Below are 27,012 nucleotides of genomic sequence, written 5' to 3' on the forward strand. Positions count from 1 at the left end.
TTACATGCCCTGACTACCATGCAACCCCCTCACCATCATCACCCTCCTACCACCCACTATTCTCCCCCTCGACCTCACTTCTGTTACCCCTTCCCCTGCTCCTCCAGGACACCAACAAAAAAGCGTTTGGAGCCCAGCGCATTCCAAACTGCAGTTGCTTTGCTATGTAACCCTTCATCTCCTGCCCTGCAGCATGCAGGATGTGCAGCAGCTTCCCACATCAATACACTATAGTCATCTTCCCGCCTTTTATGTGTCCTATAATTTCAGACAAACATGCTGCGCCCTTTCTCTCCCCTCAAAAAAAAATAATAATTTTTTTAAAAAAAACCATTGACTTTCACCTGTGACAACGCCACAAACTGCCAGTAACGATAAAACCAAATGCAAACGTCAGACAAACCGCCAATAACGATCAAACCAAAGGTAAACAACCCCACAAACCGTCAAAAAGTCCATTTTATAGATTCTCTGTCATGCCGGAAGCGTGTTTAAACTGTGTCAGCGAAGATGGCCCCTTTCCCTTGGCCCTTAAAGGGCGTTGCCTGGGCGAGGGGAATATTCCGACTTCTATATATAACTACAAAACAGTCAGTGTAACTTTGATGCGAATCCCTTGCAGGCTGGGTTTTTCTCGACCCCCGCTTTCCCCAGAAAACCCCATCTTGTCCTCCCTTCTCTTTCTTTCTCTCATATATATTATACGCCCGCGCGCACACTCACGCACATGATGCGGAAGCTTTGACACCAGTAGCATATCAAAATTTTATTCTTGCAATGGGAAAGTTTTCTTGAGACAGTTGAAATACCTGTGCTAACAAAATGAGTGTCCGGTGTAGCGGTCTGCAACCCAGATAGATATAATCCAATATCTGGCGAAAAAAACAAAACAATTTGACTAGTTGATCCGGACGCTGTAATTGCCTAAACAGAAGCAGAAACTGACTAATTACTGAAACCAAGAATGTGTATAAATTACATTTTTAAAAAGATCGTCCCTGTTATATTTCCGGCAGCCAAGCTATCAGCATCACCCTCCTGTCTCGTGTTTTCAACGATCTGAAATCTGACTAAAGACCGCTTTGTCTTTCTCTTCAAGCTAGGATGACTAGCCTCATGTTGAATATTTTTATCACGGCCTGCTAAGGCGTTACATTAGCACCAGAGCACGAATTAGCGCGTACAAACTTTAGAATGTCAGGGTAAAAAAAAAAAATCCTTTTCCTAATCACGTATTTATTAGTGGCATGTGTTGATCTATATATATGTATATATACCACGATGTATAGGTGTTAGTAAGGGAGGATTTCACTGCATCAGTTCCCTTGCTGATGATTTCCATTTATTTCAGAGTGATTGATGGGATGGAGTGGTCGGGGAATATGAAGGGTGGAAGGAATTATATGAATCGATCAGCCCAACGCGAGGGGAAAAAAAGTAACTCCATATTTATTGCTTTCTGTTAACTGTTTTGTTTGTTCGACTAAATGAGATAGTCATTGTCTACATCACATAAACATAATTATCATCACTAGTCTTCGGTAAGAAGATGCAATACCGCCAAAAGGAAGTTTACACCTATTTCTGCCGATAATTAAGAAAGTCAGCTCTGTCGTGGGGAAGCACGCATTACAAGATTGCAAAACGCGCGATTTATCAGTTTCTTAATTTGGATTTTACTTTGTTTTATATATATATCCCTCTGGCTGACAAGAATCAACTTTGCCGTTTGCTGTTGTGAGCGACTGACCTGCCGAAAGGTCAACTGCTGCACCTCGCTGTACGTCCTTCGCGCGAGAGACGTGTTGTCTGCCCTTGCATGCGCAGCCAAGCGCGTGACGTGTTGTGCATGCATATGAGTCACGTGACGCTTCTTCAATGAGGAATTTATGTCTCGCCTCCGGCGGGGGTGTTATTTCCAAACGTCCTTGCCCTTTCAGCCAGCGACTAACAAAATAATATTAGCCGCGAGCTTTTACTTCAAGCTTTTACCGCGCAGACGGGTCGTGTTCTATGTTCGCGTCTGGTGAGAATATTTCCAAGGATTTTGATTTTGGAGTTGTTTCTTTTGTTGTGCCTGAAAATTGGGACACGGATAGTCCATGTTGACATGTGGGAGAAGCTATCACCCCTATTAATTGAAATAGATAAGTCCAATGGCGATTGAGGAAGCCATCACAATTATGTGTTAGTATGAATGGCGGACGGCATCCGTTACTGAAAGATTGCAGCTGATATAATCCACGCAAATTTGCGCAAACTACACGTCGCAGTCTCCGTAACCTCCCTAAGCAGCAAAGGAGGGCTTGTTGTGGAGGTGACAGCTGCTTGATCGTGCTGAGCAAGGTGAGGCGTCGTAGTTAGTTGCGTTTTATCGCCATGTTGTTTTAGCAGTCTGCTCTCTTTCTACGTGTACCGTGAGCTCGTGGCGCCGAAGCAGTCCTCTTGCTGGTTTAAAATATTTGTATATTATTACACTTAAATATTAGGTTGTATATCTTGTGTCAGAGTCATCCTATGCATTTTAAACTCTTCTATTGCTTTCAAAATTTGAATTGAACTCGGGTACAGATTATGTTAAAGCCTGCATTGTCGCATCCAAGACCCACCTGAAATGAAGTGACTGATGTGTTGTAAACATCTAAATGTTTAAAAGTGTTCCTTCCTTAGGTTTGGAACCTCGCTGGAAATCAAACGGCATCCTTCCGAGCTTACGGGATTAAGAGTATCACACTTCGTTTAGTAAAACGCGGTTTTCCATTGTCTCAAAGAAATTTAAAGCTGTAATAATTTTGCTGTCAATTATTTTGTTTGTTAAGAAAAATATGTGCTGCTTAACCTATTGATAAAAACATCAGTTTCTGTCCCATTTAGTACTCCCTTCCTCACAATCACATCTTTGTAACCTGTACATCATTTCTTGCATATATACACACATTCATAAACTTATACACACATCATGTTGACATTAACCGTTTGCATGATGGGAATCTTTAATCACATTGATTTATTTTTCACGCTGCTGTTGAATTAAATTCACTACACTAGCACATTTTCTAAGATCTATTTTGAATACAGCTATTGCAAATCAGCAGATGTACCAAGAAAATATGTTTATTTTTTAATAATATAGCCTGTGTATGTGTGTGTATATAAAACATCTTTGTGTATTTTAGCATGTGTGTGTGTGCACATTAAAAAATAGATAAACACATTCTAGTTTCCTAGCTTTTTTTAATATGGGAACTATTGCTTGTAAATCAAAATCCATTGTCTTCTACACCACCTTTCATGTCAACCATAGTGCAGCTATAGGTATTCCTTTGTGTCTGATGTCAGAATAACATATGAGCTCTTTCTTAGTCCTTATAGATTAGAAGGAATATGAAAAAAGACCACTCCATTGATACAGGGTGGAGCAACTGCTGTTCCTTCCAGTTATCAGTGACAGCCTGTTGTACACAAAGTGTTCAGTGATCTTTTGTTCTGAACCTGTATCTTGTAGGTCTGAGGAAGACAGCTTCTGCTGCAAGATTGATGTAAAATCAATAGTTCCTTTTGGGCTTTGTGTTTCTTTCAGAAGACTTTCACAGACTTACATTGCTTTTAAAAGCTAGGGAAAATGGAGAATGGGGTAGGAGTTAATTTGTCACAAGAATGCTTATACGTAAGAAAGTGTATGTACATCTGTGCTTGGTTGTGCTTTTGTGTGTGGGGAGGGATGGGTGAACATGTTTGCTCTGTGTGAATGTGTTTACAGAGAGACTCAGAGATCCCTTTTATATCAGTCACAATAATGCTGATGTATAAAGAAACAATGTGTTGCTAGCTGAATTGCATTATCTGATTATGTCATCATAAGAAGCAGTGAGTAAAGAACTGGTTGGTGTAGATTTTATGTTCTAGCATTATTTTGTTCCTTTTTTTTAAGCAGTGTAGAGTATCTTCTCTCAGCAATTTAGTTCTCATTGTGTATATTTGCACTTCCTTCTTGTCAGAGAGCTGTGTAGAAAACTATGTAACTATATAGAGACTGCAGAGGTTTAGAAAAAATGCACTTTATAACATCAAGAAATGTTGTCAGAAACATCTTGATGTTATTCTGTTTAAATCAGTGTTATTTAGTATGTAATAATGTAGTAAGTGACTAGTGTTGATTTTAAAAATATTAAAGATTAGGTTGAAGGAATGCTTTTTTAAAAGATTATAAAAAAATGTATGTTTATACTATGTTACGTTTATGAAGTAATAATTCATTGCAAATTTAATAGTATACACATTTACTCTTATTGTATTTGTGTGCCCGCGCTTGCATGCACATTTGCGCACATGTACTTGTGCAGGACTATTTGCAGAAATTTTATTTCATTATTTCGTCATTATTCAGTTCCAAAAAGGGAATCAACAACTTCAATCATTTTTTCAGTAATAGTACTGCACAATATCTACATTATAGTTGTACTTCAGACAACTAATTGTAAATTAAGGTTTCATGAACGCAGATTATTTTTTAAGTTCCCTGAAATGTTAACTTTTTTCTGACATCATAGTAAATTTCAGAGAAGTGCTTCTATCAGGGAGACTAATACATTTGATCTTGTCCTTTTGTTATTTTAATGATTCATCCTATCTGCATTCCTTAACATATTAAGTACCTTCCTTCATCAGCCAAACACAGGAAAATTGACTCCCAAAGCATTCTTCCAACATATTGCAGGATTCTCTGTTTGTTTTATTTGAAGCCAGAATGTAAGCAACCTCTTGTACCAGCACATTCTACACAAATTCTATACTAATCAACAAGTTATTATTGTTGTTGTTATTCTAATTGAGCTAGAAGATAAAAAGGCAGTCATCATATTTATTTGTGTTTGGAAGTGTCCTTATTGTTCAGATGCTTCAGTAAGATGAGTGGTTTCTCTTAGATTTTTTTCAAGTCTCACAGGCTACAGATATGTGCTGTGGTGGGTTCAGCGTCAAGGGGAAGACAGACCAGAGTGCAGTGCAGGCATTTGCTTTTAGTATGTACAAACAGGAAGAGAATAACAGTGCCTTTATCACAAAGTGACTTAAGCTGACCATGATTGCATCTGCCACCTCTTAACGTTTTAATCTTCCATCAAAAATCAAACTGACAAAATGGAAGTTGAGAGGTATTGGGTGCATATGAAAACAGAACAGGGTATATGCTGGTGACTGTGGTGACCTGTGTACCCCTTTCACTTCTTTGCATCCCTGAATGAAATGCCTATGCAAGGTCGAAAAAGGATGTCCAAACAGCACACTTATTAAAAAAATATTTTGGCAACCTTGTTTAAAACTGCCTAGAAAAAAATGCATATGGCATTGAACATTCCCCAGTTTCTTGAAAGGTAGGCTGTCCTGGGTTCAGCTCTTGTCTCGGGCATGCTGTTCTTTCTCTGCATGAAGCATATGTTTACAGAACTGGCTGCCATGCTGGGATATAGTTATAGTTGCTGGTTCCATGTTTTAAAAAAAAACAACCCCCTCACCTCACCCTTCTTGTGCAGAGCACCTATTCACATACCTTTCTATAGCTAACAGAAATAGCTAAGTTTTTCTCTCCAGGTGTAGCCAGCTACGTCTTTATAAAGAGGTCACCTGTGCACTCATCGTCAGTTTTTGAGTCCAGGGACTTTGAACTCATATTCTGTCTGGGATTATTCTCCTTTTTCACTGAATCATAACAGCAACTTGAATAGTGCTTTTGGAAGACTTTTTTAAAGGCCTTGTGCTCTTTTTAGATTGCCATTGAGGAAGTCTTGCTCGGTTCCTTTTCATTCCAACTTTAAGGGGCCAGAATGTTGATTTGTTTCAGTTCCATGCTTCTTTTGAGTCTGTGCCACATGCATTTACAGCCTTCAGACAGGAGGTATTTAAATCTAGCTTTGGAAGTATTGCATTTTCTCCACCCTTCTGCAGTATTTGCAGGTCTATGATTGCAAGAGGTTTTGTAACGAGTTCAGGGGTGGGGGTTTGCACATTTTATATTATTCAGTTGTGCTTAGTGTATGGGGTGGAATTTGAAAGCATATACAGTTGTGCTGACATATTAATGGTTGTTTTTATATGTGTGAAACATTATTTCAGTTGTAAGTTTATTTTTAAAAAGTCATGGTTTTGAAGTATTGGCTGTGAAGAATGACTAACGTACACAGCACATTGCAAGAAAGTTTATATTTATGCATCAGGTCTAGCGTTTTCTTTTTTTGTCCTTTTTCTTCAAATTACCGATTTTCATTTGCTTGGTTTATTTCGTTCATCTTTTCTTTTATTGTCTCATTCTTTTCATTAACAGTTAACTTAGAGATTAAGCCATATTCTGTGTAAAAGATACACAATTTTGAATTTAAAAGAATTGGATTGAAGTGTGTGCATCCGCAGTTTCCCAAGATACAATTAGTACCAGCTTACAACCAGGGACTGGCAAAACTTGTATTGGTTTGGCAATTATTTTTTTATTTTTAAAAAACCTACATAGGCTCAACTTTCTGAGTAACTGAGGTGTGAGTGTAAGTTTTGCATAGCAAGTCCGTTAACATGTTGGTTTACTGGCCAGGAGAACAGCAAGCAGTCAATGGATATACTAGAGAAAACAAAGATCGTCTTGTGGTGTAGGAGTTCAAGGATTTTTTTTTTCTTCTCTCATCAGATACTGCTTCTAATATCATTTCCTGGGGGCTGGTGGTGGGCTTGGGGATAAACAACAGGTGGAATATCTGAGAAATATGGGAAGAGCACTGGGGGGGGGATTTGTGGTGGGTGGTTTTTTTTGTTTTTTTTTTTTGGGGGGGGCGTATAACTTGTAGGCCTTTAATACAAAGAAACAGAAATTGAAATGCTCTGCAGAAGTACATGGACACATGTGTTCCACTTGCTGCCTCAGTTCACACACACAAAAGAGCAATGCAACTTTTGTGCTTCAAAGTGTATTGTTTACTGCACATCTGCAAGGCTGTTGAGCAGTAGCCTGCCTTCTCTGCCTGGGGGATCATTCATCATAGTTAATGCGTTGAAGAAAAATAGGGATGCTAGGAAGGTGAGTAGCACACCACACACATCCAGGTAAATGACTTAAGGGTGCTACCATTAATCATTCTCTCTCCATTGTCAAGGTCACTGCTGATAGGCTGCTGACGTCACAGCAGATGATAGAAAGTGAGCCAGTAAGGTCAGAGAGCATGTCAAAATATGGATTCCATGTTTTTTAACCTGGCGTTGAACTTGGGCACGGCACACGATAGGAGTACTGAGAAGAAACCAGCGTTATTACTGCATGCTGGCAACAAGCTATGGGAACCACCTGTCTGGTGCTTTCTCCTCCACTCCAGAAGTTGTAACCTCTGTCACCCTGCCAGCTGGGAAAAACATTACATGAAATGATGGAGAAATAGCATACATGTTTGCCAGCAGTGGTTAAGTTGAACCTCAGTGGCCACTTCAGACCAAGTGGACATTGACAAACGGTGTGACCTGAATATAATTTGTTTTTATTGTTTACTGCAGAATTGGGTAACTGGTGGAACTGGTTTATCAGAAGAAAGCCTTTTCGTGCCAGCAGATTAGAGTGCATGTTTTATACAGCATTTGTCACTGCAATGCCAAAGTGTGCACAGTCATAAATATATGCATGTGTATGCAACAGATGGTAAGTACCATCAGTACTGTTTTGTATGCATCTTCAGAATACTGTTGCGTTTCAGGGGTTGACAAGTGTTTTCCTTTTTCTGATGCTTCTTTAAAGCCAAGATTTATATAAACAATCATTGGCACACCAGCATATTTTATATGACAGACATTCCTGTTGGCCAAGAAACCCCCATTTCAAAGTTACTTGGCTTATTTATTTTTGCTGCAATGAAGCCTAGCGACACCATTTTGTCCACAGTTTGTGGAGTGAACATGAAGTGGGGACTGGATTGCACTTGGTTCGACTGTGTCACATCTGCTTTGCATTGCGCATAGTCTGACTATAATGGTAGCTTGTTCTTGTACTACAGTGGACTGGGGCTTGTTCAGTCAGTTTGTGGTTTCCTTTATTTGAGGATTTCTTCCTGTTGCATTCATTCTGTGTGCACCATGTGACTGCTGTTTCATTTTTAAAAACCTCAGTGGGAATAAAACCTGTATTTCCTTCCCTCCTTCCTTCCGTACTAAACCCACCTTTCACTTGACTTCTCCCCTCTGGATCACCCTCTTTTCCAGTCTGTTTCCTGAAGAAACGTTCAAGGTCCATATCTTTAGCCACAAGTATACTGAGAATGGCAGTCAGTGCAGTGGACACAGCTTCTCCTTCCTAATGGTTTTGTTATGAATTAGAAAACAAAGTAAAGACTTATTGTGGGATTACTACAGGTCTGAAATTGATTATCAACAGTTAATGGGCATTTCAAACCACCTTGGTTATGTGTGCATGTTCTTGGTGTCAGAGCATGTACTGTGGTGATGTGGGATTGATCTTGGGTTTGATAATAGGCTAGTAAAAATGAAAATTAGTGTTAGGCTTATACAGCAAGATTGTTAAGATTGTTGATATGTAGCAAGGGTGAATATGAAGGATATACTGGGAAACCATGCTTGAGCGTTAACATCATCTTGAATCTTGACAATCCCTCATTGAATATGATGGCTGCTGGCTTATGATTTATTCGTTACACAGTGTTGATAGACATTATGCCTTGTTAGTATGTAAGCAAAACTTTTTTTCCCCAAAACTGTTAATGTTTGTTGGACGTTGAATTGTTTGTTTGTTGAAAAATACTGTCTTGAAGAAGTTGATGTGGTAGAGTAAGTGATACAGCGTGCCAGGGTATAGAAGTTGCTTTATATATGCGATGCATATGCAAAAAGATCATGTTAGCATACATAAGTGTGGAAGGTGACAATGGGCGATTTCTTAAGCTATCTTTTTAACATCAGTTTAATGACGAAACCAGTGCAGTCTGCAGATTCACAAAATGCTTAGGAGACATGATGGTGTTGAGTACTTGTCCTGTTTGTTTAAAACACCTGAGAGCCAGTTGGAATAAGCTATGGCAAAAGTGGTAATTTCAGGCATGCTGTAGGTTAACCTGTAAGATCTTGGGTGTTGTGTACACTTCAGTGCAAGTTTGCCATATGTGAGCCCGGTTCATGTATGTTCTTTTTACAGACATGATTCAAGTTAGTGCCAGGTAAATTTTATCTAAAATACTAAAACTTATAAATCAGTGTTGTGTTTAATATTTGACCATTTCAAAAGTTGTCAAAATTCCAAAGTTGATTTTCTTTATTCAATTGTTTGTTTTCAAAACCAGATTACAGCAAGCCAGTTTGCGATTGTGGAGGTGGTAGCAATGGGTACAGAGCAAAAATGCCTTCATTTTCCTGACATAATGACACCATTACAGGAGCCTTGATAGTGGTTAAGGTAAGGATGATGCACACATTGGGATCTGTTAGATGAGGTAGAAATTAGTCATCAATATTGTTTGCCTTTGTGTCTGTATCACTTAGTTCAGAAGATGAATGAGTCCAGCAGGTACTTAAAGTATTTGTTTTCAAAATATTTTAAAACCCATGGCCATTGCCAAAATATCACAAATTGAGGTATGTAGCATACTAGCACAAATACTAGCATTTAATAATAGAAAAGGTAATTGTGATAAAACAGCAAACGTACTTTCCACATGAAGTACAAAAAATGTATTTATATTTTTTCACTAGTTCATTTTGTGATATAATTATGATACTGTTCATAATCAAACAGTTTTTAAAATTTTTTATTTTGCTGAAAATTATGGAAAAGGTCAAGGGATAACCTTATCTTATTGTGGGATATTTGCGTTGGTTATTGTGAAAGCTTTTTAATGTCTTGTTTATTACTTTTTTATCTTCCTGTTGATTATTGCTTAATATCCAACCAGTCGTAGTATTTTATCATTTTAATCATGGTTATTATTGTCTACTCACTTTTATTTTATTATCAATTTGCTTTAGATTTTAGCTGTGACATTACTTTGAACTTCGTATGTTTTTATTTGGTCAGCATTTATAGCAATAACCATGAAACAAATGCAAATCACCATGCACAGCTAATAAAATTTAGCCTTTCTCAAATCTATGGGGGTTGGGGGAGGGGAAATCAGTGATGCCTGGAAATTTTGCCGATGGAATGATACCTCTCAATATTTTCAACATTTGATGGTAATAAACTTGCCAGCCACTAGTTTTAATCAAGACTTTGTTGGAGGTGTTCATGTACTTCAACTTCAATATGCAAACTAAGCCAGTTTTTTTATACTGAAACAGTATTGAAATAATCAGAAGTCTGGATGTTGACATTTCCTTAACAGAGGCTTTTGAGACTTTTAAAGAAAAAGTTTGGCATTTGAGACTAATTATGGTTAATTTTGCAAACATTTTGATAATATTTCATAGAAAGCTTGACTTTGACTAGATATTGCACACATAATGACAAACTGTCATCATTCTTAGCTGTGGGTGAAAGTCACATTTCTCTGAAAAGGTAGACTGGTGGTGCTTATGCAGGTGTTCATGTTTGCACTTATGGGAAAGTGAGAGAGGGGAGATAACTTCTGTCACACAGCTCCCCTTTCACACGCCTGCTCCCTCCCTTAATAGAGAAAATGTGTAAATAAGCATTGCCAAAACATGCTTTTCAGTATAGACTTTTGGTCATGAAAATACAGCAAAACAGCATCATCATCCAAGCTAGGAACAATAAAAACTTACCAGCTGACTTCTGTTTGCAGTTTGGTAGGATTTTTTTCTTTTATTGGAAAGTAGCCTAGTGAAAGACAGAAAGTGTCAGTGATGCAAGCAGATTATTGGTCTTTATATTCATGCTCTTGAATACAAAATGAAGGGTTTTATTGGGCGGTCTGGTGGCACAACCATTAGCGCCTATCACCAATGCAGTAAAGGTTGGCCATCCTGGGTTCAGCTCTTGTCTCAGGCACGCTGATCTGTCTGCATGTGGCATTTGTTTACAGGGCAGGCTGCCTTGTTGTGATATAGCCTTAGTTGCTGGTTTTTATTATCATTTTAGGTGATTAATCAGTTTAAAGTGGAGTTTAGACCCACAAATTATGTGCACTATTCAAATGTACATATTCAAGGAGCTCAAGTTCAGAAGTTCTATACAGTTGGGGTTTTTTTTTTTTCGAGCAAGAATGCTGAGAAAAAAGCTTTTGCTAAGTCAGTGTAAGGTGGTGTGATTTTGCAGATCTGTTTTAGAACAGATTCGTGTGTCCTCTTTTCATTATTATATGAGGAGTTGCTTGTTTCATCCACTTTGTCCCTATTTTCACTGTGAGGTATGTTTAAGAATTGCTGCAAGTTGAACCATGTTACGGAAGTGGCTATGTACTTTTCACTTTTATTTTGCACTCAACATGCCATTGTACTGATTCATGTGCGTGATATTTTTTGTTTGTTTTCAGAGGCAAATCTGGCCGATCCAATGGGTCAGCAGCACTCGCATGCTGCAAAGGCTGCTCAGCTATCCGCAATAAGCTCCAAACTGAGTGGTGCCACAAAAGAAAGCCTGGATGCCCGTGGGTCTGGATTTTGCAAAACAGAGCATGGGAATAGTTTACAGCCAGGGGCCAACAACTCTGCAACAGATGCCCACACTATTTTGTCTGGTTCCTCGGCATCATCTTTGTATGCAACAGACATGCACACAAAATCAGTTCGTGCTGCCATCGATTCTTTTATTGAAAAGTGTGTGGTAGGAGGTGGAGAGTCCCAGAGTTCTGACTTAACACATGATAAAGGAGTCATATTGCCGTGGAAGAAGAGTGAAGTAAAAATTGAGAAACTTAATGATCTTTATGAGCCCAGTGACTCCACTAACACTAGAGGTACTGATGATCCCAGCAAACGAGATGGTGAGAGTGCTTACATGGACAATAAACATGAAGCAGAAATGAAGCAGGAAAGTCCAGTTGTGCATGACTGTTTTGAAATTCAGAATGAGTCCAAAAATGGTCCACCTGTAGCAAGTCAACAGGATGCGGAAAGCGCAAAGTTGAAGTTAACAAAAGATGCTAAAATGGTGGACAATGTCAAAGAAGAAAGCTCCAGGCAGCCTTCCACAACTTGTGATAGTCCTAAGCAAGGTGAAACAAGTGCAGACAAGTTAAGTGCAACTAGCTTTGCTTCGCCCTTGAAGCCAGAGGTATGCAAAGGATCTAGTACTCCAGTTTCTGTGAATGGTGTTGAGGAAAGTTCCAGTAGTAAAGCAGAAGATACTGGAGATTGTTTAAAAGATGCCACAGTTAACTCTGATAATGGAGATGGGAGATCTATTCGTCTGCAGACCATCATTGACCGAGTCTTAGATACTTCCCTGGGAACCAGTTCAGATTTGAAAAGTGTTCCTTTAGAGCAGCAGCTTCTTCCAAAGCTGGCAGCTGAAGAAAGGGCAATGGAGATGGCCAAAAATAATGCCACTAAACTCCCAGACACTGGTAGTAAAAAAACAGAAAGCAGCAGTGGCATAGGGAGCAGGAAGGAGCCAATGGTGTGCTTCATGGAGCACATTCAGGAAGCTGTAGAACGGAGCTTCTCCTCAATAACTGAGGAAGAGGAGCGAAAAGAAAAGGGAAAAAGCATTGTGAGGACAGGCTCAGTTTCTAAACCTTCAGGGCGAAGTAGTCAGTCTTTTAAAGGTACCAATGAAAATGGAAGTGTTTCAGGCAGTGACAGCACCATCTCAGTGCAGGATATTGTTGATCGTGTCATCAGCCAAACAGAGGTCATCAGCCAGATGATGACAACATCTTCTGCATCTGTTTCACATACAGACACCAAACCTACGGCCACTGTCTCAGGGACTTTCTATCCCAGCAGGTGAGTGCTTTTCATGTAGTGATGTCAGTGAAGTTCCAGGATACTAGTATGTGTAAACACTTTTTGCTGGCTAATATTTGGGTACACCACAGAGCATGCTAATACTAATAGATGCTTTATGACATGTTTTGCTGTGGTCTGCAAGATGACAGTGCTGTCCCATCAGATAAGTGCAGCCGTGTACAGATTTTCTTTCTGTGCCTTGTTGACATTCTTATTTTACCAAGTGAATGCTGTCTTCCAATGATTTTTGAAAAAAGATGAAAGTATGGAGAATAGAGATGTATGGAGCAAATCTTGTGCTGATTACTGCATTAGATTTTATGTAGTTTGCACCGTGTCCACTAAAAATGTAATTATATACTTCGGGTGTATTATGTTTTGGTAACTTAGAAGTACGCAGCTGTATGAAAGATGTGTGTCCTTATTGCTTGTCTTAAAATATGGAGACTTGTTATTTCAACGCCAAATGTTTATATGTACTACTAGCCAAGAAAAGCATGTCCAAATTATTATGTGTGCAGATTTTAAATGCTAATTGGAACCATAAGCCACTTGTTTGTTTTCACAGGATCATGCTTGGATGGCTTCCCTTTACTATGTTAATTAACTTTCTTTGCTATTGGTTTCTAACAGGATTCCTGTTGATACTAGCAGCCAGCGTCGTGGAGGCTACACCAAAGATGAATCCTCACGGGAAGCTCCTGTTCCAGACCGTCGTCGAGGGCGACCCAGAATGCAAAGTCCCTACCTGGATTCCCGTGATGCTGCGCAGCAGGAGTACCTCCAGAATTCTACATCGCGTGCACACTCAGAATCACAGGCAGCTCGCCGGGGAGCACCAGCAGAGGAACACTTGCATTCCATAGAAGCTACAGTGTCCAGAATTCGACCCTCTCCGTCATCGGTCCACACATTTCATCCTCTAATGACATTGGGACCTGCAAGCTCACCTGCATATATCAGAGGCATGACATCACAACCAGGGATTATGCCACTAGTGCCACTTGCCAGTGTTGGCAAAATGCATCATTCAGCTGCAGGCATGCATGCAGCAGGAGGTGCCATGCATGGACTCCAAGCTTCTCATCTGCAAGGTGGCACACAGCCCCCGCCTCTCTTGATGGTTGGGCCGGTGGAACGAATAGAGAGTCAAAGTTCCCTTCAGCACCAGAAGTACCACACACACCCCAGGTCCTGTCCCTGCACCATGTGTGCCATGTACTCTGCATGTGAAAGTGGTGGCTCAAAACTGCCACCGCCTCACACAGACATGTCTCAGCATTCACCTCATTCGCCACACCACCCATATGCACTGAAGAATCCAGGAGCATCATCACAGTCTCCCAAGTACCTGCAAATGGTTGCTGGTGAGGTTGCTTCGGATCACAAGGCGGATGGTGGGTCACATTCCCACAGCAATGCCTATGGCTCCTCTGCTCCAGTGTATCCACCTCCCCAGCAGCCTTTGAGGGCGCCAACCAAAATGCATCCTACTACCTATCCACCTTACGGCATTCAGACAGGCATGCCAGTGCCCATGCCAAGTTTTTCTGAAAGCCGGCAAGGAGTGGAGAGCCGTCAACATGGAGACTATCACAGGCATTTAGACAGGACAGATTTCCAGAAAGCGGCAGCTGGCCCACCAGTCACAGGGCAGTATGAAAAGGCTGTTAATCCTCCCAGTGACAGCTCACTTGTTACCTCCTATCCAGCACCAGAGGCAAGGTTGCCAAAACAATCCCTGCCTGATCACCATATCCAGCATCACCGCAACAAACTTGGACATGAGGAAGGCCCAGTGCTGGATCTGACAGTTAAGAGGGATATGTGCTGTTTAGATGAGGAAGATAAACCATTAGATTTATCTAAAAAGACCTCTGTTGTGTCCACTCTGAATTCCGAGAAGCAAGACATTGGCCACATGTTTCCTGGGAATGTACGACTTCATATGGATGGTGTTGGAGACAGGATGTATGTGGACCCAAATGTCCTACCTCTTGCCAGTGCTGGTAGTGCAGGAGATGGACGGGGGATGCCTGTGATGGAAAGACACGTTGCAGACATGCCTGATGGTAAACTCATGGTAGGAAGCCAACATCTGCAGAATCTAGAGACCAACATGGAAACATACTTCCAGAAACGTTCACAAAAAACCCAGCAGCATGCCATTCAGCCCTCTCAGCACCATGGCATTGTGTCTGTGCCTCCACCTAATGGCAGTAACCCTGGAGTCCCTCATAGTGGTTCCTGCATTCCCATGCCTTCCCATCCCCACCAATCGCCTTTGCCAGCACAGCAGGGAATTCATTCTGCTAAACAGATCTCACTAACACATCACATGCCTTCCCACCCAAACACACCTCAGGGATCTCAAGAGCCCCTTCTGTCACCAGTAGGTGGGCGGCGACCACAGCTGCACCCCATTCCAGCCCCAAGTCTGTCTACAACACTGGGACCAGGAGGCAGTTCAAGAAGGTCCAGTCCATATCAGAGCTGGGCTGGGAGTGGTCAGTTTAGTACCCCATCAGCAGCAGCTAGCACCCATCATGGGCAGCAGTCACCTACAGCACCGCCGCCACCACCACCAGCAGCTCCCCAACAGTTGTCTGGCTTTCTGAGTGTTCCAGGCGGCCAGCCCACCAGTCCTCAGCCTTTGAGGAGTGAAAGTGGAGGAGTGATTGTCATCCCAGAGTCAGGTCATCCTGCAGCCAGCCGATCAGCTTCCCCGCCTGGTAGTGATCACCGTGGCGCCTGGGATGAGAGGAGGAGAGGTAGTGTGTCCAAACATGAGCCTCTTCAAAATATACTGGGCAACCACAATCCTGCAGACATTCTTTATCTCATCTGTCGCCAGTGTCGACAAACTTACGGTAGTCCATATGGATTCCGCAAGCACTTCCGAAACATGCATGGCTTTGAGCCAAAGGCGGAGCACACTATCGTTCAGACCATTTCTGCAACTAAAAATGCCAGGCAGCAGGCAGGTATGCCACAGCACTTTGACGGTGAAGTTCATGGGGATGACTACCCAGCATTTACACAAAATGTGTCACTTGGTGATGGGGCTAACATGGGACGTTACGCAGCTTCCCCACAATCAGACATAGGTCGTTTGACCCATGACAGCAGTCCCAGAAGTGCCAGCTCAGAATCGCCTATCGACTCCATGCATCGATCCCCATTGGAAGGGGGTAACATCCCTTCTCAGGTGTACCATCCTAGGCAGCGCCGTAGCTACAGCCGCAACAGCTCGGATACAAAAGCAAAATCTGTCCCTGTATCCAATGCTTTGTCATTATCATCTTCATCATCATCCTCTTCCTCTTCTGCTGGAACTCCTGGTGTGTCTGTTGAAGAGAGAGAGGACACAAAATGTCTGGAATGTTCAGAATGCAAGCAGACTTTCCAGTTGAATGATTTTGGCTCATATAAGCGACACTGCCGACAACATGGTCAAGCCAAGGGAGCAGCTGGTACTGGCAGAGGACCAGGCGGGTACACCTGCAGCGACTGCCAGTGTTCTTTCTCAGAATCTCATCAGCTGCAAGACCATCTTGTCAGGCATGAGCCAAATGCAGCCCCTATCATCTGTCACCTTTGTTCTCTTCCTTTCTCAACGCCATACCTCCTTCAGGAGCACATGCGAGCTGTACATAGTCAGGTCACAAATTCAGCCTTTGAGCTGTCCATTCCTTCATCTCTTTCGTCGTCACTGAACGCCACCTACAGCAGCAGCACCACAAAATTTGTAGACTCATCTGCAAGGTCTAGTGGTGACAGTGGCCAACAACTGTCCACCTCGGTTGCATCTTCACCCATTTTGAGCATCAAGACCAGCACTGTGTCTTCGGTGGTCGACTCCTCTGGATTTAATCTGCTTGTTACCACGCCTTCGAATCTGGAGGTCCGTCGTCTGCCAGCTGACCATATTGTAACAAGTGCCAGCCCTGACAGCAGTTCTGACAAAAAACCTCCGGAGATCGTGCCAGTGTCAAGCTCCTCTCAGCTGAAAGCAGACGGCTCAAAAGGCAACGAAACTTTGTCAGATTCACCAGCGAAGCTAGCTTCAGTGGAAAACCCCCAGAAAGTCAAGACAGAAAAGGAGTGCAATTCAACATCCAAAACAGTGTCCAACAGTGAAGATGATAAAGATTCTGGGTATTCTGGGGAGCGATGTCCCTCTAACGAGTCACGTTCCATCTCAACAGAGAGTTCCTTAGCATCGCCCATGGAAACAGACGAATCTGCAGAGTTGTACCTCTACAAACACAAGAAGTTTGGTGCGCATCGCAAACGGGGGGGATCCAACGACCTGTCCGAGCTGGAAATTAAACAGGTTCGACAAGATCACAGTACTAGCAGCTTGACTACTACAAATTTATCTGACTCCCAAGACAGCAACAGTCGAGATTGCCCAACAGTCACGTCTGCCACAGACAGCGCCAACACCAAGAGTGAAAGTGGAGTGGATGGTACAAAGTCAGCAGGAGGAGCTGGAGGAGACAAAAACACCTCTCAGGTAGCTAAAAGTATGGCTAAGACAGAAGCCCGACACCAGATGCCTTTTGTGTGGGACCGCGTGACACGCAGTCAGGCCGGCAAACATGCCCGCTCAACTGACTACACATGAAATTTTGTGGTGCTAAGGAACCCCTCCAACTACCCCTCCCCCAAAAAAAAAACTTCACAGTGTACATTTTTTTGTGAGTGGATTGTGAGCATCATGGCTAGACTTTTGGTGGTTTGTGCTTTGTGTTTTATGGGATTATGTTTACAGCTAAAAAGGTGTTTTTTGAATTGTTCAAACCTTTCCTGTTCTAATCGGAATATGGTGGGATCTTGTCATGAATTGTAAACCATGAAACATACTGGTAGCATTGTCTGGCTGGTGCACAAAAAAATGTTCTGTATCTTATGTGTTAAGATGATTACGTTTTCCACAAGAATCTCTTTATGATACAACAGTGTAGAGCCACCGTGCAGACTTGAAAAGTCAAGAGGCTGTTGTGACCAGAGAACTATTGCTGCCTGTTTACAGCATTATCAGTCGTGATGGTGGGTTGCTTCGCACATATTAAAGGAAAAGAAGACTGATAAAATCTGCTGAATCACTTCAGTTAGTAAACAGTCACGCTAGGTTAATTTTCTTTATTGATGATAGAAATGCTGCCAAAACAAAAATGCCTGCACAATCAAAATTCTGAAGAGTTTTGCATTGTGAGGGGGAATGTGCTTGATCCTAGATAAAGAGTAAGCTGGGCTGAATGGCATTGCCTGGCCAACCGGATGCCTGCAAAGAAAGAGAATTCAGAAAAATCATTACAGTAAGCGTAAGGGCAGATTGTGGAGATACGTAGTCTAGCGATAGCCTACAAGACTTTCAGCTCCTAGAAGCTGAAAGCCACAGAATGCCTTGGGGAAAGAGACTTGGAAGAAGGGGGAAGATATGAAGGCTGTGTTTAACAGGAGCCTGATTGTGGTTCTTGATTGTTCAGGGTGGTTTTGGCTATTCCGCATGTCTTTGGTCAATATGTTCAACAGGTCCAGTCTCATAACATATTGAGCTTAAAAATGGTGGATTTTTTGTGCTTGAATGGTTTGGTCATTGGAACGGGTTAGTAAAAGGGATGGAACAGGCTATTGGGGATGCACCTTGGGTTAGCTTTTGCTGTGAGAGTCTGAAAGGTACACATAAGGCTACACTTTTCCGTTTAAAAGTGCCACATATGACATTTCATCTCCCATCATTCTGTGGCCTACATTCCATAAAACTAGGCCAAGTGTACTGTTTAGGTTTGTTCCTTCTTTTCCTCTAGTGCCTGCCTTCAAAAAATTTTATGCCCACGTAAAGCATTTGATGGATTGTATCTGTTAACATATCGCTATCACTTACCATGGACGTGCTCCCAACAGTCCTGGTTAAAGACACTTTAGGTGTGAGGCAGGTGAACAGGAGACAGGGGAGGCTATGTAGCATCTGCATTTTTAGCAGAAATCAAATGTCATAAGATAAGAGTGTATGCATTTTATGTACACATGAAGTGTTCAGATGATTGATGCAAGCATGCTATCATGTGATTTTTCAGGTGTGTCCCTTTGGCAGAGACACTCTTCTCATCTTTGCCATGTTTTTGAGATTGGTGTCTTATTAACACCAATTCAGTATTAACATGTTTGACACTTAGTATTTGTTACGTGATTTTCCTCTCTTCCCCAGCTATTAAAATAGTGTTCACTTTATGGTTATCCATAGAATTTTAGTTCATTTATATTGCAGTCTCATGGTGCAACTGTGTTCGTAGTCATGATATTTTGAGGTCTTCACCTAGTGGTGTAACACATCCCTTAGCACTTTTCACAAGTTATTGTTGTACGGTTTTGTCATGTATGGTTTGTGTGATTGGCTGCATGAAGGTTCTGTGGTCCTAATGATTTTCTCAGTCCTTTCTTGTTTCAGTTTCCAACTTTAATTTCTCAAAATGACTACTAATAATGATGTTTCCATCTTGACATGTAATTTTAATCTATCTTGAAGAGAAAATGTTACATTTTTATGTCATCAGATTGCTGCTTTTTCTCAAAGAACATTAGAGTTGTTTGAAACAAGTTTGTATGGGAAATCAATAAGAACACAGTTTTTGAATGAGATAAGGTCTAGCCAGCAAGCATTTGAATATGAAATATGTACAAAGGGGTGCAACCTGTGCCTGATATTTTAGCACCTTATTTTTAAGTTCTTTTCATGTGATTGGACTATCATTCAAAGAGGTAAATGAGCTGCACATTCTACTCCATAGTGAGTGAAAGTGATGTGTTTTGTGCCACAGCAGCATCAGGCAGCAGTGTTGAGACTCACAGACTTGAGATGGGGGCATACTTCCTAGACCCAGCATGAATGAATATTCCCAGTTACTGCCTCCATACACTAATGTGCCCGCATGAGATGGTGTGTAAAGCTGTGAGTACTCAGTGCACCTTATCCCAGAGGTAGATCACATAAACGTTCACCAGTCCATTCTAACAAGTGCCTGGAAAATTACAAATCACACCCTCCCACAAAGTAGGCTCTCCCGTAGATTGTCTATCTTGAAGCATTTTATAATATTTATATAGTACTTTTCCCCACACAATAGGCGAGCTAGTAGGTAGTAAGGCAGTATGACGGAACGGTACCACGATGAGACAAACACACATGCACAGTGAACATTGCCAGGAACATGAACGCAGAGAGAAGGTGGAAAAGGATCAGCTTCCAGTTTTATGCTTGGATTTGTAGCAGGGTTTCCAGAAGTGTCTCCATGATGTACTGACTAGTACGGCGTGAAACATCAATCGTTTGATTAGTCAGTTGAGCTTTTTATACTTTGGTAGAAGAGTTTCCTCGCTGTCCTTACACCGGCCTGGCAATAATCCATGGCTGCTCTTTCTCCACGTCTGCTCTGATAGCCTCCCTCTTACACCCATCTATTGTTTCCACCTCTGGCATTTACCTTATCATGGTGAGAGGAAATAGTTTTTAACCCTAATGCTACCTTTAAAATACCTTCTTATATTTTGATTTTTGTACCTTTTTTTTTTCTCTTAATGCACATTCGTGCAGTGCGCATGAGGGAGGGGACAGGGGAAGCTGGTGAGGGTGGCCTTGCATGCTGTTGTTGGCATTTGCCAGTCTTCTGGCGATAACGTCTGTTGCCACTGATACGCGGCGCCGTGTAATAATTGGAGGTTTTTTTTTTTTAACCCCCTACCCTACTCCTCCGCAAACCGTGCATCCCCAGAGCAGCAAGTGAACAAAACAGCTCTGAATTCATTAACTTGTTTACATTGGGTGCGACCGAGACGAGGGGTTGCGGAGGTGGGGTAGGGTAGGGGGACACCAGAGGCGGAAGTGGTGGCCGGTGGTGTCGCCACGTCACCGCTTGCACGACCACTGGGACGCAGTGCGAGCAGCAACATTCACAGCCGATCCGCTGTTGTGAAGAAAGGCATTTTTTTAATTGTTCCTGTTGTTTATGCCGGTATTTTTCATCCTTTTCTAGCTCCACCCTCTTGACAGCAACCCGAGTTTAATGCAGATTGTTCCATTCTGCGAGTGTGTTTTGGTTGTTGATCAGCATTGGAGAGGGAGGAGAGGTGTGCGTGTGTAGGGGGGACTGGAATCCGGGAGATGATTGCTGTTTTCGCGTTTTCTTCTTTTGTCCCTGAGCTCTGATTTCATTCTCATGCTAGAGTTCGGCAGTCGTAAACAGGGGCGGAGATCCACGAGTTCGGCCCCTACCCACCTGCCCCCCATCTCTCCTCCTGTCAGATCTTTAGACTACAACGATGTCCAGGTTATAGCTACGGGTCGATGGCAAAGGAACCTCGGAGGCAGGTGAAAATAGGGGGCGGTGTTTACCTTCAGTCCACGGTCGTGTCTGGGAGAGCACGAGGGTCAAGGGTCACGTTTTCCAAGCTCCTTGCTGCATGTGGAGCCTACCGAGTCTCGCCCGAGCATGGCTCAGATCACCGTTTCGGACAAAAGCATTATTTAAAAAAAAAAACAACAACAAAAACGAAGGACGTGCGATTGAGCATCCACCATTGCGCACGTGCTGCAATATGGTGCAGTGCTTCTATTTTCGGGCCTGCGCCGTTGCCATGGCTACAGCACCGAGACCCCTCTTCCCTCTCTTGCAGGCACGGTGCAAGGTCGTGGAGGTCTGCGACGGGCAGGCTGTGGGCGTGCGTGATGGGAGATGCTGCAGCTGCACGCGTAGACCGCTCGTGCACGGTGTCGTGCTGGCGGAGGGCAACGGGCAGGCTGGCGGTTTGTGTCGACCAAACCCTAGTGTAAATACACCATCATTGGCTGGTGTCTCAACGATTCCAACAGTCACGGCATGGAGGGAACTGGAGGGAGCGTGAGGTGTTTGTTGCTGGCGCTGCGGCCATTTTGCCCAAGGCAGGGTCCGGGTGGGGTGAGGCTGGGTCGCACGCGCGTTCGTTTTGCTAAGCTGTCTTGCCCGCACGGCTGTAATTGCCAGAGAGGTTTGGGCTCCCCTGCGGACATTGTACACTGGGAGTGGACAGTTATTCGGCCCAAGTTCCACACCAGCCTCCTTACCCCCCAGATCGTTTTGCCCTGTCCACGAACTTCGGGTTGCGACACTTGCTAGTTGTCGGCGGATGAGTCACTCTCTACCCTTAGCAAGAACAGCGTTGGTTTGCATGGTTCTGCTTTCTATGGCAACGCTGCATCAGCTAGAGCAGGAGAAAGCACGTCTTGCTATTCAGGTTCACAAATAATGACGACCCACTTCTCCTGTCTTGCCTCCATTAAAGATCTCAGCTCGTTAACAAAGGCTGCACGCAAGCAATGAAAGCGATCTCGCCATCCCTCCACATCTTTATTACCCCCCAGCCCCCACCCGGGATTTGCACGACGTGCAGGCGATGTCACCACGCGAGTGACGTGCAGGTCTCGTCCTCGGTGACATGTTGCTGGTCACGTGGTCTTGTCGCACGACTGGGACTTACAGACGCGGCCCTTGTTACTAACGCCCGGTGTTAACAGCCATTTTGATTCCAGTGCATGCACGTGAGTGTGGTCCTGTGCATGTGAGACACGTGCGGTGTGAGAGTGACGTGTGATGTAGCTCACCTGTCCTGACGTCAGAGTTGTACAAAGAGTGTTTGGGATAAAGACTGCTTGCGAGGACTTTGCATGCAATGTGTGGTATGATTTATTTAAAAAATGATTATTAATGAAGAGATTCTTCAAATATTGATGCGCTTGTTCACGTGTCTTCTATGTTATATTTTGTGTAAAACTCGCGCAAACTGTGCAGAGTTGAAAATGTGTGCAGTTTGTGCCAGCCGTTAAAATCGTTAACTCCTTGTGTATGTGGTTGAAACTAATTACAGTCGTGGCCTGTCGTCTGTGGTTGAAATTGTCCATAAGCCCCGTCGTGAGTGTGGTTGAATTGGTTTTGTTCGTGACTCGTCATGTAGGTGGTTGAAAAGTGTTCTGATCGTGACCCATATATACATATATCCGTGGCTGAAATTTTAATCGGCCCGTTAATGCACGTAGGTAAAAATCAGCCGCTCGAGGTTCATTGTGTGAATGTGGTTGAAATTATTCTAATCAGCCAGTCTGGGACTGCAAGGCTGAAGATACATTATGTCCGTGGTGTGTTGTTGGGTGTCATGGTGTTCGATTATTTGTGTATACATGTGGACGCTGGACATTTTTAACTGCGCCTTACTACTCCGAGCCACAATATGTAACAACATATGTATGTAGTCTCATGACCTTTTATAGTAAAGCCAGAATCGGACCACCTATTGTTGTCTTGTGGTGCACGTGGGAGAGTGTTGATGCATGCGGAAAGTAAGATAACGTTCACCGCCATCGTGTATACTATAGTCAGAAATACGAATACAAAGACATCGCTTAAATAGCAATGCGAGATTTGAGGGAAAAATATTATTAACGAGATACAACTGCAGCTTCTGGTATCCCACCATTTCTAACTCAAGCTGCGAAAAGTCGGAGGTGTGGTGCAGTGCGAGTAGCCTGGTAACATCTGTCACAGAACAGAGGAGGACAGGACGCATACAGAGCTCGTTCTCAAAAAAAGAAAAAAAAATGTCAAAGGTCACAATGACTAGTGTTGGCTGGCTGGCGGCAAGTCGGATAACTGGATTGTCACATCTAAGAAAACCCAGACACAACCGACTCCCACAGTCCACGTGGATGAGGCATGGCGACTCTGATGTAACAGACAACGCGTCTTGTAGAAGAAATACCAGATCACTCAGCACCAGCCTGACCCCACAACTGAGGGATTTAAAATGATCCTTACTGGCTGTAACTGATGTCTTTTTTTCTGCCTCCCGAGTTGTATCCTCAGCATCAATCTGCATCTTGGGTGTGACTGCTTTATCTACATGCTGAAATTCCTCGTGATTCCAACCTATCGTCACTTGATGTAATTTGCTTCGGCAGTATTCATAAATCGAAGATAATTCGTTACCCGTGGGCTAAATGGAAAGGAAAATTATCATGTCCATAATTAAGAATATTGATTCATGCTACTTTGTCCCAGAGTACACAGGCCACCGATTTAGAACTGCGGTCCACGAGGCAAAGCAACATCCGCGAAGTATGGAAGCTGCTTTATAATCATGGAGTCAACGCGAGTGAGCTTGATTTACCAGGACGACAAGTTACTGTCGCGTCATGAATACGGCCCCACTTCTGTGGTCCATCCTTCATGTTGGACTTTGTGGCTCAGTCATGATAGCAAAGGACATCGAGCTCGCCTTTATTGTCGGAAAACTGCGCCATTGTTATTACTAGCATTATAAACATCGTGACCAACTTTGAACTTATCGCGACAAAGATTAGCTGCTTCCGTCAGACAGAAATGAAAGAATGAAGAAGACATAACCTGGCCAACGAAGGCCATGGCAAATTTCGGCCATGTTTGATAAGCCCGTGTCAGCAGCAGTGTCGTCAGCAGAACGACTGAACTCTTGTGTTATCGGCTTACACCGCTGGCAGTTACACCATGTGACCCACACACACACATGACGTCACGAAGACTCGAGTTGATGGACGTACAAACAGTCATATCCCGGCATTAACAGATGCACACCTCATGGGGTCTGGCCACCCCCTTGTTTACGCACACAAGAGTCTATAAACAAGTCAGTGGCCATCAGACTCACCATGCTGACGTCGACATATTGCAACTATCGCGACTGGAAACGTTCCTGAATGTAAAATGACCTCCCCCACCCTGCCATACCACCTCCCAGCCTTCCCTGGTCCTCCTTTTAAAAAAAAATAGAGTGTATCTGACCTCTCCCCCCAACTCTCATCCATTCTTTTTGAGCTGAAACCGTTCCCGGACAAGCCTGGCCTCTGCTGTTTATTTCCCAAGTAAACCCAGTGGGAGGCACGCGATCTGTTCACAGTGATGCCCTTCATCACTCATGGCGGGGTAGTCCGTTACACACGCGCGCAAACACACACACACACACAATAAATATGCAATGCTTGCTGTCTCCATGTAGGTTTTCGTTATGAGAATAAATGAAAAGGATGATGCTGTCACCGATATTTCCTGACAGCGGTTTTGTTTGTTTGCTTGTTGGTTTGTTTATTTGTTTGCTTGTTGGTTTGTTTATTTGTTTGCTTGTTCGGTTTGTTTATTTGTTTGCTTGTTCGTTTGTTTATTTGTTTGCTTGTTCGTTTGTTTATTTGTTTGCTTGTTCGTTTGTTTATTTGTTTGCTTGTTTTGACATCTATCTTGCGCGAATAGCCGAACGCGGTGGTCAGCTTGACAAACTTTTCTTGATCACTCTATCCAAAACCTTAACCCTGATCCAAACTCAGTGATCTTGATTAACCATAAATGTAGAACTAACATGTCAAAACACTCACTGCAGAACAATAACAGAACCAAAGAAATAAACTTTTTTTAACGAACCCGCAACGTTCGCAATTAAACCGCCGTCTTTACTAAAGATGAGATGGCAGTTTCGTTAATATATCATTCAACAGTGATTTAAAATTACTGTTGTGTTTTCATTGGCCACCCTAAAAGGACAAAGTCAAAGATGTGCCAATGTGTGGTAGAAATCGGTGCCAACAAAAAAAAAAATGTCTCGGCCTTGACCCTTCATCGTGATAACCCTTGCGACAGGTGCAACCCGCGCCCTGCTTCTCCAGGTTGGGGAGTCGCTGTACAAGGCTGAAGTGGAATGGTGCGCGGCATCCAGGTGAGGTGTACGAAAGTCGAGAACGAGAGGACACAGATGGTGGATTTCGAGCAGGGCAGGTAGCACGAGCTCGAGATCACGCTCGACCTTGCGACCTTTGACCTTAGTGAAGTTCGTGCGATCTTTGCGCTGCTGTGTTATCTGGGCATCGTGATCCCGACATGCCTCGCGCTGGACTATTCATCACACCTGATCTTTTAAGTCATTATACTTAATTTTCATCAACATCAGCAGCAATGTCTTCTAATGATTGATACAAAAGTAGTAGGCACAAAAAATAATTCTATTTTTAACATACGTCATTCCTTACACGTGACATGTACCGATTCGTACATAGGTAAACAATTGTTGTAGATAGTGTGTGTTGGGGCAAGTTATATCTATTGGTCCCGTTTGTGTTGAACAGTACTCACTCACCAGTCGGGTCTCACAGTTGCGGTTGCTGTAGTCGTGTATCCTCCGTCGTCTGCTAGGGTGTCACGGTGAATGGATCCGGTCACGATGTCAGTCACGGATGACTGCAAAACAACGACTTGTAGTGAACAAACAGAGGAAAATATAAAATAAAAAAATTAAAATATATAAAATATTAAAAATATATAAAATCATATTATACAACGAACGGCAGCAAGTTGCATCCTTTTAAACATTCGCTCGTTTAGTCGTACAGTCCATAAAACTAACTAGACTTACAGCCAGCTGGAGGAGTAAGGCAAGTCGCAGTACTCGAGTACTTTAGGCGGAGACAATAAAATGCTGAAGTCAGAGTGGAGAGACAAAAAAGAGAAGTGACTGGCATTCTCCTCTTTTGCTAGTTTATTGCTGTCAACGAACACCTCTCATCATGTTTACTTACAGCCCCGGGCACTGACCTCCCAGCTATGTAATCCTATCTCTGTCAACATATCTCTCTTCAAAGTCGATATCGGTGGTTCGTGTGGTCATATGATATTCGTGAGCTTGTTTATCTGCTGGAATGCGGGCGTGTGCGTCTGTGTGTGTGTGAGAGAGAGAAAGTACACAATCAGCGAATGACAGCCAAACAGCGATTTCTCGCTTTAAAGGGAAAGGCTAGTAGAGGATAAATTGGACTTAAATGATAGATACTGAAGTTCTGAATCAAGATCAAACAAAATTTCGGTAGAAAGACAATTACTTACAATCACGTTTAAAACACAGGTCTGAGGCGGTTCAAGTAGGCCGCCATGTTATATTGTCGAATGGGTAGGTAGGTGGGTAGGTGTGGGTTTGAGGGTCAACAAAACGCTGGTCTCCTGAATTTAGAAATTGTGCATGGGATGTAAAGAGCACAGAGATGAAAAGTTGGACAACACTGGCGGGACACAGCAGAATGTT

The 27,012-nt window shown here is 42.8% G+C and overlaps 1 protein-coding gene across 3 annotated transcripts; it reads left to right on the forward strand.

Annotated features, from left to right (window-relative positions):
• The first annotated feature begins 1,889 nt into the window (after window positions 1-1,889).
• Window positions 1,890-23,209, forward strand: LOC112556415. 3 transcript variants are annotated; one of them, XM_025225404.1, is made up of 4 exons: window positions 1,890-2,346; window positions 9,318-9,430; window positions 11,466-12,879; window positions 13,516-23,209. In XM_025225404.1, the coding sequence occupies exons 3-4, from the start codon at window positions 11,486-11,488 to the stop codon at window positions 17,510-17,512; spliced, it is 5,391 nt and encodes a 1,796-aa protein (XP_025081189.1). In that variant the 5' UTR covers window positions 1,890-2,346; window positions 9,318-9,430; window positions 11,466-11,485; the 3' UTR covers window positions 17,513-23,209. The 3 variants fall into 3 exon arrangements, with proteins under 3 accessions (XP_025081189.1, XP_025081191.1, XP_025081190.1); XM_025225406.1 differs by lacking the exon at window positions 1,890-2,346 and adding an exon at window positions 6,804-7,487; XM_025225405.1 differs by lacking the exon at window positions 1,890-2,346 and adding an exon at window positions 7,532-7,669.
• The last annotated feature ends 3,803 nt before the right edge of the window (window positions 23,210-27,012 follow it).

This window comes from Pomacea canaliculata, linkage group LG2, assembly GCF_003073045.1.
Source record: "Pomacea canaliculata isolate SZHN2017 linkage group LG2, ASM307304v1, whole genome shotgun sequence".
Taxonomy (NCBI): Eukaryota; Metazoa; Mollusca; class Gastropoda; order Architaenioglossa; family Ampullariidae; genus Pomacea; species Pomacea canaliculata.